Source organism: Cebus imitator, unplaced genomic scaffold, assembly GCF_001604975.1.
Source record: "Cebus imitator isolate Cc_AM_T3 unplaced genomic scaffold, Cebus_imitator-1.0 Scaffold204, whole genome shotgun sequence".
NCBI classification, from domain to species: Eukaryota; Metazoa; Chordata; class Mammalia; order Primates; family Cebidae; genus Cebus; species Cebus imitator.
Genome location: NW_016107519.1, coordinates 1,925,131 through 1,939,020, shown reverse-complemented (window position 1 = coordinate 1,939,020; position 13,890 = coordinate 1,925,131). Strand labels below are relative to the sequence as shown.

Sequence of the window (13,890 nt, the reverse complement as noted above, 5' to 3'; positions counted from 1 at the left end):
ATGTTGATTACAACAGAAAAGGTCTTTGGCATCAACCCCCCCCACCCCAAGTTTTATAGACAAATAAAGTGAAGCATAGAGTGGGACAGTGATCAAGCTGAGCTTGGAAGCCAGGGAAAGCAGTGTTTCCCAACATGTGGTATGCACACCATGTGGGCACTCAAGATGGGTTCAGGAAGTAACATGGAACGGTTTTTAAGGTTTTATAGTTATTCGTTATTTGAATGTGCATTAAAAACATACATTGGCGAGGTGCAGTGGCTCACACCTATGATCCCAGTACTTTGGGAACCCAGGGCACGCGGATCACTTGAGGTCAGGAGTTCAAGACCAGCCTGGCCAACATGGTGAAACCCTGTCTCTACTAAAAATAAAAAAATTAGCCTGGAGTGGTGGTGGGCGCCTGTAGTCTCAGCTACTTAGGAGGCCGAGGCAGAAGAATTGCTTGAACCCGGGAGGTGGAGGTTGCAGTGAGCCGAGATTGCACCACTGTACTCCAGCCTGGGCTACAAAGCAAGACTCCATGTGAAAAAAACAAACAAAAAAACCATACATGTATATATGTACATATGTATGTATAGCAACATATATGTATATGTATAATGTGTGGGGGTGGGTAACAGCAAACCCAAGATTCCAAGAATATTACATCTTAGAATGAAGCCATATATATATATATATATTTTTTTTTTTTTTTTTTTTTTCAGAGAGAGTCTCGCTCTATTGCCAGGCTGGAGTGCAGTGGCGCAATCCCATCTTACTGTAACTTCTGTTTTCCAGTTTCAAGCAATTCTGCTGCCTCAGCCTCTCGAATAGCTGGGTCTACAGGCACACACCACCACGCCCGGCTAATTTTTTGTACTTTTTAGTAGAGACGGGGTTTCACCATGTTGGCCAGGATAGTCTCGATCTCTTGATCTCGTGATCCACTGGCCTCGGCCTCCCAAAGTGCCAGGATTACAGGCATGAGCCACTGTGCCCGGCCAGTTATGGTTTTTTTTCTGCAACTTTGTTGGGTTCAATTTGTTTACATTTGTTGAGGATTTTGCATCTGTGTTCATGAGAGATACTGGTCTATCTGTAGTTTTTCTTTTCTTTCTTTCTTTCTTTTTTTTTGCCAGGATCCCATCTCATCACCCTAGCTGGAGGGCAGTGGTGCAACCTTGGCTCATGGCAGCTTCAGTCTCCTGGACTTAAGTGATCCTCCCACCTAAGCCTCCCAAGGAATGAGGACTATAGGCATGCACCACCACTCCTGGCTACTTTTTTGTATTTTTTGTAGAGATGGGGTCTCACCATGTTGACCGGGCTGGTCTTGAACTCCTGACCTCAAATGATCTGACCACTTTGACCTCTCAAAGTGCTGGGATTACATGTGCGAGCCACTGCAGCAGGCCCTGAAGTGTCTTTAACCATTTAACACATACTTTAATACCAGGCATACATTTATTTGGAGCGGCAGCTCATTCATGTAACCCCAGCACTTTGGAATGCGTCTATAGCTTGCCTCTGACACCATGTTGCAGACTCTTGAGGAAGTAGATGTCTGTTTGAAAACCATTTTCCAGCTGGGTGCGGTGGCTCATGCCTGTAATCTCAGCACTTTGAGAGGCTGAGGCAGAAGGATCACAAGGTCAGGAGTTTGAGACCAGCCTGGACAATATGGTGAAGCGTGTCCAACATGGTGAAACCTTGTCTCTATTAAAAATACAAAAGTTAGCCGGGTATGGTGGTGTGTGCCTGTAGTCCTAACTACTCAGGAGGCTGAGGCAGGAGAATCGCTTGAACCCGGAAGGCGGAGGTTGCAGTGAGCCGAGATTGCTTCACTGCATTCCAGCCTGGGCAACAGAGTGAGATTCAGTCTCAAAAAAAAAAAAAGTAAGTGGGTTTCCAAATCCTACGCCTCAGGGTCTAATTGGTGGGAGCAGCCTGGTAATTTATCCAACTATTCACTGATATAATTCAATAGACATCAACTGAGCACCAGCTATGTGCTAGGCTCTGTGGACTGGGCTAGGAGCTGAGGATGCAGAGGTAAGACAGAATCTCTGCCCTCATGGAGTTTACATTCTATAAAGACAGGATGACAGGCTGGGTGCAGTGGCTCACACCTGCAATCCCAGCACTTTGGGAGGCCAAGGCAGGTGGATCACGAGGTCAGGAGTTCGAGACCAGGCTGGCCAACCAACGTGGTAAAATCCCATCTCTACTAAAAATACAAAAATTAGCTGGGTGTGGTGGCAGGCACCTGTAATCCCAGCTACTCAGGAGGCTGAGGCAGCAGAATCGTCTGAATCAGGGAGGTGGGGTTTGCAGTGAGCCGAGATCGCGCCATTGCACTCCAGGCTGGGCGACAGGGCAAGACTCAGTCTCAAAAAAAAAAAAAAAAAAAAAAGATGCTATGAGAAATAAACAGGCAATTGCTGATGGAGGAGGAAGGGAGAGAGAACTCTGCATTACAGAAGCTGAGAAGGCCTCTCTGAGATTACTTTGATAACAAAGTGAATGAGGACTGAGGATGGGACAAGGGTGTGAGGGAAGACTGTCTCACGTAGAGAGAGGAAGCAGTAAGTGTGAACGTCCTGGGCTGGTAGGGAAGGCCCACATGGCTGCAGAACAGTGAATTAGGAGGGTGGCAGGAGAGGGGGGCGGAGGAATCATCAGTACCTTAGTATGGAAGTTAGCTTTTATTCCAAAGTGCAATGGATACTTTGAAGGTTTTTAACCAAGGGATTAGGACTTTTAAAACACTATCCCTCTGGCTACAGGGTAAAAAATACCAATAGGGGTGACACAACGAGACCAGTTAGGAGGACTGGGACTGGTTCATGGCAGCATTGCCTGTAAAGCTGATGCCAAACAGGCACTTGAGTTCATTTGTAAAAATACAGAGTTCTTAGGATAGCAGAAAGCAACCAGCTGGGCTTGGTGGCTCATGCTTGTAACCCGAGCACTTTGGGAGGCTGAGGCAGGAGAATCACTTGAGGCCAGGAGTTCAAGACCTGCCTGGGCAACATATCAAGACTCCATCTCCACAAAATATTAAAAAATGAGCTGGGCATGGTGGCGCAAGCCTGTAGTACAAGCTACTCAGGAAGCTGAGGAGGGAGGATTCCTTGAGCCCAGGAGTTGGAGGTTGCAATAAGCTATGATCATGCCACTGCCCTCCAGCCTGGGCAACAGTGAGACTCTGTCTCTTAAAAAAAAAAAAAGCCAGGTACAGTGGCTTATGTAATCCCAGCAGTTTGGGAGGCTGAGACTGGTGGATCACCTGAGGTCAGGAGTTTGAGACCAGCCTGGCCAACATTATGAAATCCCATCTCTACTAAAAAATACAAAAATTAGCTGGGCACGGTGGCACCCACCTGTAATCCCAGTAACTTGGGAGGCTGAGGTGGAAGAATCACTTGAACCTGGGAGGCAGAGGTTGCAGTGAGCCGAGATAGGGCCCTTGCACTCCGGCTTGGGCAATAGACTGAGATTCTTTCTCAAAGAAAAAAAAAAGTAATGTATCTTCTAAGTAATAATTGTACTGCCTGTAAGCTTAATTCTTCTAGGATTGTTGTGGAAATTTATATATTTTTTCAACTCTGTTTTTGAGACAGGATCTCACTCTGTTGTGTAGGCCACCTCAGCTTCCTGAGTACCTGGAACTACAGGCACATGCCACCACGCCCTGCTAATTTTTTTTAAGAGACGAGGGTCTTGATATGTTGCCCGGGCTGGTCTTGAACTCCTGGACTAAAGCTATCCTCCTGCCTCAGCCTCCCAAAGTGCTGGGATTACAGGTGTGAGCCTTCGCACCCAGCCTTTACTCTTGGTAACAAGCAGATGCTTTGCTGAGACTGTTCACATATACCCCTTTGTGAAACAGGGCCCAGTAAATATTGTGCTTATAAATGCTGTCTGTACCTCTTGTCTCCTACAGATGCACCTGAAGGAAAGAGTGTCACATGAGGAATTTGCAAAGCATTAATAATCCCCTAGAGATTCAAATTTATAATCTACAACTTTGACAAAGAACCGGAAAACTCTATGAATAATACATTGCGTTAAATCTTCTCCAGAAACACATTTTGTATAGTGTTCACTTATTTCCCTGCCATTAGAAGGTCATTCTTCTTCATCTTAATAGAGAATGCCATTGAGTTGCAGTGATTGGCTGAGGCATATTCTGTAGAACTCCACATTACATCTTTCTGATTTTTCTTAATTGTGAGAATCTGCCTTTTCCTAGATTCATAATGCTGGGACACATAAAAGAGAGGGAACAGAAAAAGAAGAGTGGAGACTAGGCCCCGTGGTTCACGCCTGCAATCCCAGCACTTTGGGAAGCCAATCGAGGCCAGCTTGGCCAATATGGTGAAACCCCATTTCTATTAAAAATATATAAAAATTAGTCGGGCATGATGGTGGGCACCTGTAGTCCCAGCTACTTGGGAGGCTGAGGCAGAAGACTAGCTTGAACCTGGGGGTGGAAGTTGCAGTGAGTTGAGATCGCGCCACTGCACTCCAGCCTGGGTGACAGAGTAAGACTCTGAATCAAAAAAAAAAAAAAAAAAGAAAAAGAAGAGTGGAGAGAGTCTGATGACTTATTTTTTATATCATATGTTCACTTTTTTTAATTTTAAAAATTGTGATAAAATTTATGTAACATTCAGTGTACAATTCGGTGACTTTAAGTATGTTCACAATGTTGTGCAACCATCCTCACCATCCATATCCAGAATTTTTTCGTCATTTCAAACAGAAACGCTGTACCCATTAAGCAATAACTTCCCACTCCTCGCGTCCCCACCAGCCCCTGGCAGCCTCTATCCTACTTTCTGCCTATGAATTTGCCTATTCATTCCATGTGTCTCATATAAATGAAATCACACAATGTTTGTTCTTTTCTGCCTGGCTTATTTCTCTTAGCATACTGTTTTCAAGGTTCATCCATGTTGTAACATGCATCAGAACTTTATTCCATTGTATGTATATCTTTTTATCTGTTGATGGACATTCAGACTGTTTCTACCCTTTGGCTATTGTGAATAATGCTGCTATAAACACTGGTGTGCAAATATCTTGAGTCCCTGCTTTCAATTCCCTTGGGTATATCACTTAGAAGTGTAAATTCTAAAAAAAAAAAAAAAAGAAGATGCATACCCTTAATATTACAATTCCAGAACCAATTCAGAGCTGATCTTACAAGGCAATGTAGGTAAAATGAGGGCTACTGAAAAAGTATTCCAAGTATTCTAAAATATAGCTGCACTTCTACTACCTTAAGGTGTTGGAAAGTTTCATTTTGATGACAGCTGGTTATTTGGAAAGGTCCCAAAATGAAAGTTTATATTAAGAAGCGAAACTTCCCTAATATTACCAATAAAAGGTTGTGAAGTTCCTCATTTTCATAGTTTCAATGTTTTCCCTTTGATGGATTGATTAGAGTGCCTCATGTGTCTGCATTTTTATATTATGGAGGTTTTGAAAAAGATACAATACTAGAATCATCATAGAATTCTTCTTTATTCAGAAAAATAATTTTTTTTTTGAGAGAGTCTCACTGTGTTGCCAGGCTGGAGTGCAGTGGTGCGATCTTGGCTCACTGCAACCTCTGCCTCCCATGTTCAAACAATTCTCCTGCTTCAGCCTCCCGAGTAGCTGGGACTACAGGTGTGCACCACCACACCCAGCTAATTTTTGTATTTTTAGTAGAGATGGGGTTTCACCATGTGACCAGGATGGTCTTGATCTCTTGACCTCATGATCCACCCACCTCAGCCTCCCAAAGTGCTGGTATTACAGGTGTGAGGCACTGCGCCCGGGCAGAAAAATAAAATTTTTAAAAAAGCTATATTACTAGAATCATAGAACTGAGGAGAAAATTTAAATATCTTTTTGAAAAAAACAAACATTGCCCGCATGCAATTCTGCATGCATGCCCATTCTAGGCACAATGACAAATAAATCTTTTATGGCCGGGTGCGGTTACTCATGCCTGTAATCCCAGCACTTTCGGAGGCCAAGGCGGGTGGATTGCTTGAACCCAGGAGTTCGAGACCAATCGGACAATGTGGCAAACCCCGTTTCTACAAAAAATACAAAAACTTAGCCGGGTGTGGTGGTACGGCCTGTGGTCCCAGCTACAAGGCAAGATGAGGTGGGAGCATCACTTAAGTCCAGGAGATGGAGGCTGCAGTGAGCTGAGATTGAGATTGTGCCAATGAATTTCAGCCTGGGCAGCATAGCCAGGCCCTGTCTCAAAAGTATATAAATAAATAAATAAAATTTTAAGACTGTATTCTAAATCACACATACAAAAGAGTTTCTAACATGTATAGCTATAGTGTAGAGAATGAAAACCACATTCCTCCTAGTGAGAAAGAGTACATTACCAATATCTTAGAAGGCCTGGATGCCCTTCGTATATTGCATTGCCCAAGCTTATCCTCAGAGGTAACACTACACTGCATTTAGTGTTGATGTCCCCCCTGCTTCTCTTTATAGTTTTAGCACTCATGTTTTTTTCCCTAAACAGTATTTTTAGGTGAGGGGGCTCCTATTTTCCTCCAAAATTGAGTAAATTGCATAAATTGAACCCTATCATATGGGTTCTGTGATTTGCTTTTATTTTTTAAGAAAGAGTACTGATTCATTTATTTACTTTCAAGTATTTATAGTATTCCATTTTATGAATATACACTAGGTAGATAGTTGAATTGTTTCTGGTTATTATGAATAAACACGTTACATTATTTAAAATTCTGTCTTGTGCTCATGGCCAACAGTTTTTCTGAGCTACACACAAGGAATAGAATACCTGAGTCTTAAGGTGTACACATATCTAATCTTTTTCGGTGATGTCAATCAGTTTTCTAAAGTGGATGAGAGCAATCTATACAAATTACTTTTCTCTGTATCCTTGTGAGCACTTACTTGTCACACTTTCACATTTTGGTCATTCTAGTTGAGTGAAGTGTTATCCCACTGTGTTTAACTTTGCATTTCTATGACTATTCATGAGGTCAGGTATCTTTTCATATGTTTACCTTTATTTAATCATCTATGAAATGCCTGTCCTTTTTTTTTTTTTTTTTTTTTTTTTTTTTTTTTTTTTTTTTTTTTTTTTTTTTTTTTTTTTTTTTTTTTTTTTTTTTTTAGACAGAGTATTGCTCTGTTGCTTAGACTGGAGTGCAGTGGTGCAATTTCAGCTCACTGCAACGTCTGCTTTCTGGGTTCAAATGATTCTCCTGCCTCAGCCTTCAGAGTAGCTGGGATTACAGGCACCCGCCACCACGATCAGATAATTTTTGCATTTTTAGTAGAGACAGGGTTTTGATATGCTGGCCAGGCTGGTCTCGAACTCCTGAGACCAAGCTATCCACCCACCTATGCCTCCCAAAGTGCTGAGATTACAGGCATGAACCATTGTGCCCAGCCCATCCATGTCTTTTGCCCATTTTTCTATTGAATTACGTATTTTTAAAATAGCAATGTATAGCATTAATACAGAAGGGTGCATTAAAAATAAAATAAATGGGGCCAGGCACTGTGGCTCTTGCCTGTAATTCCAGCACTTTGAGAGGCTGAGGTGGGTGGATAGATTGAGGTCAAGAGTTCGAAGTGGTCTGGCCAAAATTGCAAAACCCTGTCTCTACAAAAAATACAAAAATTAGCCCGGCATGGTGGCTTGCACCTGTGTTCCCAGCTATGTGGTCCCAGCTACCCAGGAGGCTGAGATGGGAGAATCGCTGGAGCTGGGATGTCGAGGCTACAGTGAGTTATGATTGTGTCACTGGACTCCAACCTGGGTGACAGAGCAAAACCATCTCAATAATAACATCAATGTACTCTTTATTTTATTTATTTATTTATTTTTTGGTGAGGGGGGATGGTCTCGCTGTGTCACCCAGGCTTGAGTGCAGCAGCGTTATCTTGGCTCATTGTAACTTCCGCCTGCCGGGTTCAAGCAATTCTGCTGCCTCAGCCTCCCAAGTAGCTGGGACTGCAGGTGCGTGCCACCACGCTCAGCTAATTTTTTGCATTTTTAGTAGAGACGGGGTTTCACCATGCAGGCCAGGCTGGTCTTGAACTCCTGACCTCGTGATCCACCTTCCTCAGCCTCTCAAAGTGCTGGGATTACATGCATGAGCCACCATTCCTGGCCAAATGTACTCTTTAATTTTAATTCAAACAGCTATGTAACCAACACCTAGGTTTTAAAAAATGCAATGTTGCCAACACCACTAGAAGCATTCCATCTGCTCCTCCCTTATCACAATCCCCTTGTATACTCAGAGGTCACTACTACTCAAACTTTTCCGGTAATTATAATTACTTCTCCATTTTCTTTATACTTTTTGTCACCTGGGAATTCTCCTGAACAATATATTTTAGTATTGCCTACTTCTGAATGTTATGAAAACGAATTCACCCAATATATACATTTTTGTCTTTGTTTCTTATATTTACCATCATGTTTGTGAGATTCACATTGTTTCATATGACTGTAGTTTGTAAACTTGTGTTGCTTTTTAGTATCCCACTGTTGATTGGTAGTTGTGTTGCTGTATAGTACACCACAATTCACTGAACTGTCCTACTGTCGATGGACACTTGGGCTGTTTCCAGCTTTTTGTTCTCATGAACAATATTGCTAAGAACATTCTTGTAATGTCTCTGGAGATGAGCATGATTTTCTCTAGGGTAGGTACTACTTTCCAAAGCAGGTGTTCCAGGTTACATTCTCACCAGCAGTATGCAAGAATTCCTAGTAGTCTACAAATACTTGTTACCGTCAGAGTTCCTAGTTTTTATTTGAGACGGAGTTTCGCTCTTGTCGCCCAGGCTGGAGTACAATGGCGTGATCTTGGCTCACTGCAGCCCCTGACTCCTGGGTTCAAGCAATTCTCCTGCCTCAGCCTCCCAAGTAGCTGAGATCACAGGCTTGCCACACCACGAGCCGGCTAATTTTGTATTTTTAGTAGCGACGAGGCTTAACCATGTTGGTTAGGCTGGTCTGAAACTCCTAACTTAAAGTGATCCACCTGTCTTGGACTCCCAAAGTGCTGGGATTACTGAGGTGAGCCACCATGCCCCGCCGTGTTTTTCTTTTTTTGGAGATGGAGTCTCATTCTGTCGCTCAGGCTGCTGGAGTGCATTGGAACGATCTTTGCTCACTGCCGCTTCTGCCTCCTGGGTTCAGGCAATTCTACTGCCTTAGCCTTCCAAGTAGCTGGGATTACCGGCAACTGCCACTACACTTGGCTAATTTATTTATTTATTTATTTTTTTAAAAGTAGAGACAGGGTCTCATCATGTAGGCCAAGCTGGTTTCGAACTCCTGACCTCAAGTCAGGAGTCAGGAAGTCAAGTGATCCGCCTGCCTCTACGTCCCAAAATGCTGGGATTACAGGCGTGAACCACCACGCCCTGCTAAAGTTCCTAATTTTTGCCAATCTTGTGGACGTGGTTTAAAATCCAATCAATTGAAACTAATGCGCTTGCGACCCTTACCTGTTTGTTGACTATAGATTTTGTCATTGCTAAAGCACCTATTCAGTAATTTTATCAACTTTTCGATTGGGTTGTCTTTTTAGTTCCTATATATTCTGGATACTAGCCTTTGTCAATCATATGTGTAACAAATTTCTACCACTCTGTGGCCTTTTCCTCTTATGATGTATTGTGGCTTTTCCCACTTTTCAGTCGTAAGATGATTCACTTGTAAGTTCAGTCACATACTTAGCATTTTTGGTTCATCATGGAGTTGTTATGTATTTTTATGGTTAGATTTTTTTTTTTTTTTTTTGGTCGTAATCCAGTCAAATCGATCGCTTCTCGTTAATTCTTTTTGTATCATATATTCCCACCCATAGGTCCTGAAGATATTCTAGAACGTTATTTCCTGCAAGTTCTGGGTTTGCTATTCGTATTCAGGTCTCTGTGCCCCCCGAACAGTGTGTGGCTGGAAGGACCGCTCCATCACCACGTATGTTGGCGGCGCCTCTTCCGGCTCTCCTCAGGAGCCGGGATCGCTGGCCTGTTCTTTTATCAGAAAGAAGAGATCTATATTTTGTTAATTAAGGAACGTTTTGTGTCCAATAAGGTTTTCGTCAATACGCGTGAAAACGCCACATTAAGCTTATTTCGTCTGTGAATACTTAAGCGAAAAAAACACCTCGCCAACAAACTACCCGGCGACAGACTTTAGGCGCCTCCTTTAGCGTCTCCCCGCGGTCGCCACCACCCACCTTTTCCCTACGTCGCAACACGCAGGCGCGCCAGGGCTCACGCGCCGCGCACCGAAGTGCGCCTGCGCCAGGAGACGCCACGCCCAGCCCCCGGCCGACTATAAAGTGTGGAGCTTCTCCTCGCGAGAGAGTTCGTGTTCATGCTCGCTGCAGGGGTCGGAGGTCAGGGCGAGCGTCTCGCGGGCCGTAGGAGGAAGATGGCGGTGGAATCGCGCGTTACCCAGGAGGAAATTAAGAAGGAGCCAGAGAAGCCAATCGACCGCGAGAAGGTGAAGATCCCTTCCACTCTGGGGTCCGGGAAGAGGTTGGGGTTGGGCCCGGCAGGGTGCAGAGGTGCGGCTTGTGTGCAGGAGGAGGTGGTGTTTTTGGTCTCGGGGCGGCTCGGAGGCCGCGACGCCTCAGGAAGGGAAGTAAGGTCTGGGCTCGCAGCTGGGGTCTTTAATTTCTGCCCTTCCCTTTTCTGTGTCCCTCAGACATGCCCGCTGCTGCTGCGGGTCTTCACCACTAATAACGGCCGCCACCACCGAATGGACGAGTTCTCCCGGGGAAACGTACCGTCCAGCGAGTTGCAGATCTACACTTGGTGAGGAGGGCGGGGGCGGGCTCACGGACCCGTGCCGGGAACCCGGAATATCACTTAATTGCCTTTGCCTGTGTAGTTACTCTCCTTGATTTCAATTTCATTTTTCCACTTGGTACCTTTGGGCTCAGTTTTCAGGAAGTTAGAGGTTTCTGTTAGGTGAAAGATTTGCCCGTATTGTAACGCTTTTGTGATTAATGTTGCAACTTTTGGGCGGTGAAGAATTGACAGACCCAAGATTGCTGTCATTGTTACGGCTGCTAGGTACAAAAGTGATAGGCAGATAATTAAGTTGTAGTATCCGCCCTAAAGGGACTCATATTCAAATAAATTGGACTAGGACAACATGGTAAGAGAGAGTGATGTTGTGGAGTGGTATTTGTTAAACTCGAGGAGCATTTCCACCTAATATTAAGCCTTAGGTACCAAAGCACCAAAAGTGAAAAACTACCAAAACCCGAGTTATTTCTTCTCTAAGGCTTAATGAAAAAGCTTTCGGTATGTGTCAGTGAAGACTGGTCTCTGAATGTTTCTCTCTTGGGTGTAGTTCCCTACAAACTACTGCAAGCTTGTTTTTAGCCTTGCATGTAACTCCTTGGATTGACAGTATAATGGCTTTTTAGTATAAGTAAAAGGTGTGTTCTAAAAAAAATCTATAAACATATTTACATTTATTTATATAAATATGTATAACTGATCCCAAAGGGCCCAATTTATATATATATATATATATATATATGTCAGGAGGATTGCTTGAACCTGGGAAGTGGAGGTTGCAGTGAGCCGAGTGGAGTGCCACTGCACTCCAAATGTGTTCTCAAAAAATATATAAATATATATATATAATATAAACATAGGTGTATATATATATATATTTTTTTTGAGACAGTGTCTCACTCTGTTGCCCAGGCTGGAGTGCAGTGGCACAATCTCGGCTCACTGCAACCTCCATTTCGTGGGTTCAGGTGATTCTTTTGCTTCAGCCTCCTGAGTAGCTGGGATTACAGGCACCCACCACCATGCCTGGCTAATTTTTGTATTTTTAGGAGAGATGGGGTTTCACCATATTGGCCAAGGTGGTCTCGAATTCCTGACCTCAGGTGATGCACACACCTTGATCTCCCAAAGTGCTGGGGTTACATGCTTGAGCTACCACGCCTGGCCTACAATATATTTTTTATTGTGATAAAAACATATATAACAAGCCAGGCACAGTGGCTCACGCCTGTAATCTCAGCACTTTGGGAGACTGAAGTGGGCAGATCACGTGGGTTGAGGAGTTCGAGACCAGCATGGTGAAACCCTGTCTCTACTAAAAATGCAAAAATCAGCCAGGTGTGGTGGTACAGGCTTGTAATCCCAGCTACATGGGAGACTGAGGCAGAAGGATTGCTTGAACCCAGAAAGTGAAGGTTGCAGTGAGCCAAGATTGTGCCACTGCACTCCAGCCTGGGCAACAGAGTAAGACTGCATCTCAAAAAGTATGTATGTATGCATATATTACAAAATTTGCCATGTTAACCATTTTTTTTATTTTTATTTTTTGAATCTCACTGTTGCCCAGGCTGGAGTGCAGTGGCAAGATCTCTGCTCACTGCAACCTCCTGAGTTCAAGCGATTATCATGCCTCAGCCTCCTGAGTAGCTAGGATTACAGGCGCCCACCACCACACCTGGCTAATTTTTGTATTTTTAGTAGAGAAGGGGTTTCACCATGTTGGCCAGGCTGGTCTTGAGCTCTTGACCTGAAGTGATGCTGCATATTTCATTTCAGTGGACTCATTGCAGTACTTGTCATGTTGTGCCTGGCTTATTTCACTTATTTCATGGTGTTTTCAGGGTTTATTTTTGTAGTGGCATCCATCAGGATTTCCTTCCTTGTTAAGGCTGATAATATTTCATTGTATGTGTGCATCACATATGTTCTCATCTATTGATGGACACTTGGGTTGTTTCACCTTTTTTACCGTTGTGATTAATGCTGCTGTGAACATTGGCATACAAACGTGTTTGTCTCCCTGCTTTCAGTTCTTTTGGATATATACCTAGGAGTGGATTACTGGGATGGATGTGTGTGTGTGTGTGTGTGTGTGTGTGTATATAATTTTTTTTATTTTATTTTATTTTATTTTTTTTTTTGCCAGTCTCCAAATGGTCAGGCCACTGGAAGTTATATGTTAATTTTGTTTAATTTTTGAGCACCCACCAAACCTTTTCACAGCAGCTGCACTATTTTACATTCCCCAAAAGATGTATAACTTTAAACTGTGTGAGCCCTGTACATTAGAGCTCAATTCCTTGAAGATTGGGGCCCTACTCGTCTTATTTGGAGGTGCTTGTTAAATTTACCTAGTAGTATGATACTTGTACTTAAGCATCACTCAAGAGTAAATGCTCCAGAAAGGTTGATTTAACTTATATGGAAGAACTGTTAAATAGTGGCTTGATGAAAAATCTCTTTTCAGAAATTAAAGTGTATGTTTCTTCCAACAAATAAGAGTTCCTATTTGCTGGGTGTTGTACTTAGATCCTGAGTATAAAGTCAAGAAGGTACTGCTTCTCCCTGTAGTAAGTCCTTTTATCAGGGAAAGCGGATGAATAAATTAGTGTGATTTTGGGGGTTAAGATGGCAGGGTAAGATTGTTCTACAGACCTTTTACTGTGAATCAAGAAAAAAAATTACCAAAAATCCTGTCCTAAACTACCCTGAAATTGTAAGCAACCAAAGAAGGAATAAGCTTAAGTTATATCTCCAAATGGTGGCCAAAGAAAAGATTCTGAAAGACTGGATGATTGGTGTGGGGGTAACACAAAGGCCTGCCCTCATTCCTAGAAATAGTAATCAGGGAAAATTAGTTAACATATATTGGAAATTCTCAATTGGGAGAAGTAGACTGTGGGGCTAAAGGCAGCCCCAAGACAAGTTACAGAAAAGGGAGTGGAAGTCCAGAGGAGCCCAGTAGAAGCAGGCTGTGTTCACCGAAGTTTGAGGTGCCCTACGAAGCTACGAGAACAAGCCAAACGTGTGTATCTCCTGTGTGTGGGTAGTCATTAATCCGGTCACTAACAG

The 13,890-nt window shown here is 43.3% G+C and overlaps 1 protein-coding gene across 1 annotated transcript in view; it reads left to right on the top strand.

Moving 5' to 3' along the window:
• The first annotated feature begins 9,930 nt into the window (after positions 1-9,930).
• SAP18 (Sin3A associated protein 18) overlaps positions 9,931-13,890 on the top strand; it is a 12,377-nt gene continuing 8,417 nt past the window's right edge. The window contains exons 1-2 of the mRNA XM_037745574.1: positions 9,931-10,510; positions 10,715-10,824. Coding sequence (XP_037601502.1) covers positions 10,382-10,510; positions 10,715-10,824 — 239 coding nt within the window. The 5' untranslated portion in view covers positions 9,931-10,381. The remainder of the gene's footprint in view (positions 10,511-10,714; positions 10,825-13,890) is intronic.